Raw genomic sequence first — 2,552 nt, forward strand, 5'->3', positions numbered from 1 at the left:
ACTTGGCTGTCTAGGCCTCTTCTCTGTCTCCCACTCTCTTGGGTGAGCCCCTTGGAACTCCTCTTTAGGGAAAACTCTGGTCCGCAGGGAGTATTCCTCCTCTTTGCCAGGCCTAAAAGACACATGAGGTAAAAAACTCTTTTCCATCAACCGCTTTTGGGTCCCATTTGGCCCCCTGAGCCGACAAAAATTGTCCCCGAGCATCCCTACGAGTTCCACCAGGAACTCCCAAAACTCCACACACACACTCTTTCCCATTTCTCCGACCGTCCGGCTGATCATTCTTAGCGTATTTGCTAAATCAGCCTCAAATCTCCTCCCAAAGGCTACACACTGCTTAAAACATGACCAGCTCCAAGCTCGAACAGCTTGAAGCGACTGGTCAACCGCCCGTCTCCACAACTCTTGACACCCTTCCAGCCACCCAAAGTCCACCAATCCCCCCGTGAACGGAAGCTCCTTCGTTAAAATCCATCCTATTCCTATTATTAACCCTTCTCTATTTCTTTCCACCACCTTTTGAGGTTCAAACATCATCAAAGTCCTTGACTTTTCTCCCCTTCTCAGTAGGTCCCTCGGCTCACACAGGGAGCCTTCCAGTGACTCCGGTTCGGTCTACACTGGGTGGTCCCGGGTCATGGGTGAGTCGAGTCTTGAGCTGGTCGCTTGCTTGACTGCGTCTCCCTGCTCGGTCGGTTTTCCTAGGCGTCCCGATGTCTCCCAATTGACCCCTTTTAGACCACTCTTTTCTAATGAACGGCCTTTTAACTCAAATTTCTTTATATTTTGTATCTCTCCTGCTGTTTCTTTTATGGTTTCGAAGCTTTCGGTCCCTTCCTTCTTAGGTTCGGTCAGCTCCGGACGCTCGACGGTTGCTGGACGACCCTCTTTCGATTCTTTCTGGATCCCTAACTGTTCACTTTCTTTTATGTTATGCTGTTTTTTCCCCCCCTAAACTGCTTTGGTTACTGTTTTCTGACTTCTTCGTGCCTTTAGATCCCCCTCTCTAACTGCTATCCATCCCTTCCGCTTCTCGTTCCGCTCCCGAGTCGTCGTCAACCGACACTCGACTATCTCCGATGCTCTCCCATTCTATAATTTTCTCCTCTATTTCTTCTTGGAGTGGGAATTTTTCCCCTCCTGCTCTTTTAATGCACGAGTTAGCTTCTCTTACTCCCTTCTGGGCTCCGTCTTCTCCATTTTCGTCTTCTTCTCCTTCCTTCCCCCCGCTGAAGCATCCTCCGACTAGCGTTCCCGTGCTTTCTATCTCCTTCCAACTTCTTCTCACTCCCATTCTTGTGGTCCCAGCCTCTCCTAAGCCTCCTTCTGCCATCCCTACCATGGTGTTCCCTACATCTTTGGCCTCCGGCCTACATCTACCGCGGCGGAGCCGGGTCCACCACCGTGCTATCGCCCGCGCGCTTGATCTCGGAGTGGACGAATCGTCCTCATCGGAGTGCAGTGAGCAGGAAATTGAGCTCACACTGGCTTCTGGCGCCGACGAGGAGCTTTCTGATGGAACGGTGCGGCGCTTGGGGGCCGAGAATCCCCTCCAGTGCTTTCCTTCAAGGGTAAGTCCTAATTGTTCCTTTCTTCCTATCCACATTGGTTTCATAATCTGTTCTTCCGGTTCCTGTTCCTTGTCCTCTTTGTACCTTTCCTGTGTGCAGTGCTTCCTCTTATCTCCTCTAATCATTCCGGATCCTCCTTCCGGAATGACCGATTCTCCTACCATGATCTGCTTCTTCAAGGCGCTCGATCCGATCCCTACCGACGGTTTCTTATCCTTCGGGTGGAGTCTTTCCGACGGAGCCTTTTTGATTGGTCTAATTGACAACCAGGCCCGGTGAGCTAGTGTCTTCAGAATCTTTCCCATTCGATTCCATTCTTTTGGAGGGTTCAACCCTCCAGCCCAGTTCCCTCTTACAGCAGAGCCCTGTTTTTCCTGGCTTCTCTGTCCCTTCTTTACCTCTCCTGAGCATCTTCCGTTATCAATCCGAGGTTCTAGGTTTCCTTGATCATTAATTCCCTTGGTTTGGTTGTCTTCTCACAGATGTCTTTTGTTTTTCTTCTCAGCTGGTTCCCCGGACGTTACCTGTACCCCACCGACGTTGGTACGTGGCCTCTCTACTGCTTCTCCCTTTTTTCCTTAATTCTATTTCAACGACCTCCAGTTCTTCCTTTCCCTTATTTGACCCTCCTAGTTCTTTCCTACTCTCTTCTGTCTTTTCTTTCAGCTCCTTTTGACCTTTTCGAAGCCGCTGAAGGAGGCTCCCGGTTCTTTCGACATCACCTCCGGCTTCATCATCCTTACCCTCCCAATCAGGTTCGCTGTTTTTGTTTCGTTTTTTTCCACCATCAACCGGTAAGTTCATCACCTGGCTCCCTCCATATCTTTCTACCGCTCTATCTTTCTCTTCCATAACCGGATCTGCCCTCTCATACCTTTGTTTTCTTTCACTGACTCATCGGAGAATCTCTCCAGCCTTGAATTGCTTTGTGTGAGTTTGTCGTGTGCTTTCCTCTGTCGATAATCCTAGAGGCAGGTCTAT

At 49.9% G+C, this 2,552-nt stretch overlaps 1 protein-coding gene across 1 annotated transcript; it reads left to right on the top strand.

Annotated features, from left to right (window-relative positions):
- Positions 1–734: 734 nt before the first annotated feature.
- On the top strand, positions 735–2,359 carry CSUI_005922 (uncharacterized protein). The gene is made up of 3 exons (XM_068066088.1): positions 735–1,571; positions 1,671–2,114; positions 2,238–2,359. The coding sequence occupies exons 1-2, from the start codon at positions 1,080–1,082 to the stop codon at positions 1,848–1,850; spliced, it is 672 nt and encodes a 223-aa protein (XP_067921936.1). The 5' UTR covers positions 735–1,079; the 3' UTR covers positions 1,851–2,114; positions 2,238–2,359.
- The last annotated feature ends 193 nt before the right edge of the window (positions 2,360–2,552 follow it).

The sequence above is a fragment of the Cystoisospora suis genome (assembly GCF_002600585.1).
Source record: "Cystoisospora suis strain Wien I chromosome Unknown contig_2933, whole genome shotgun sequence".
Lineage (NCBI taxonomy): Eukaryota > Apicomplexa > Conoidasida > Eucoccidiorida > Sarcocystidae > Cystoisospora > Cystoisospora suis.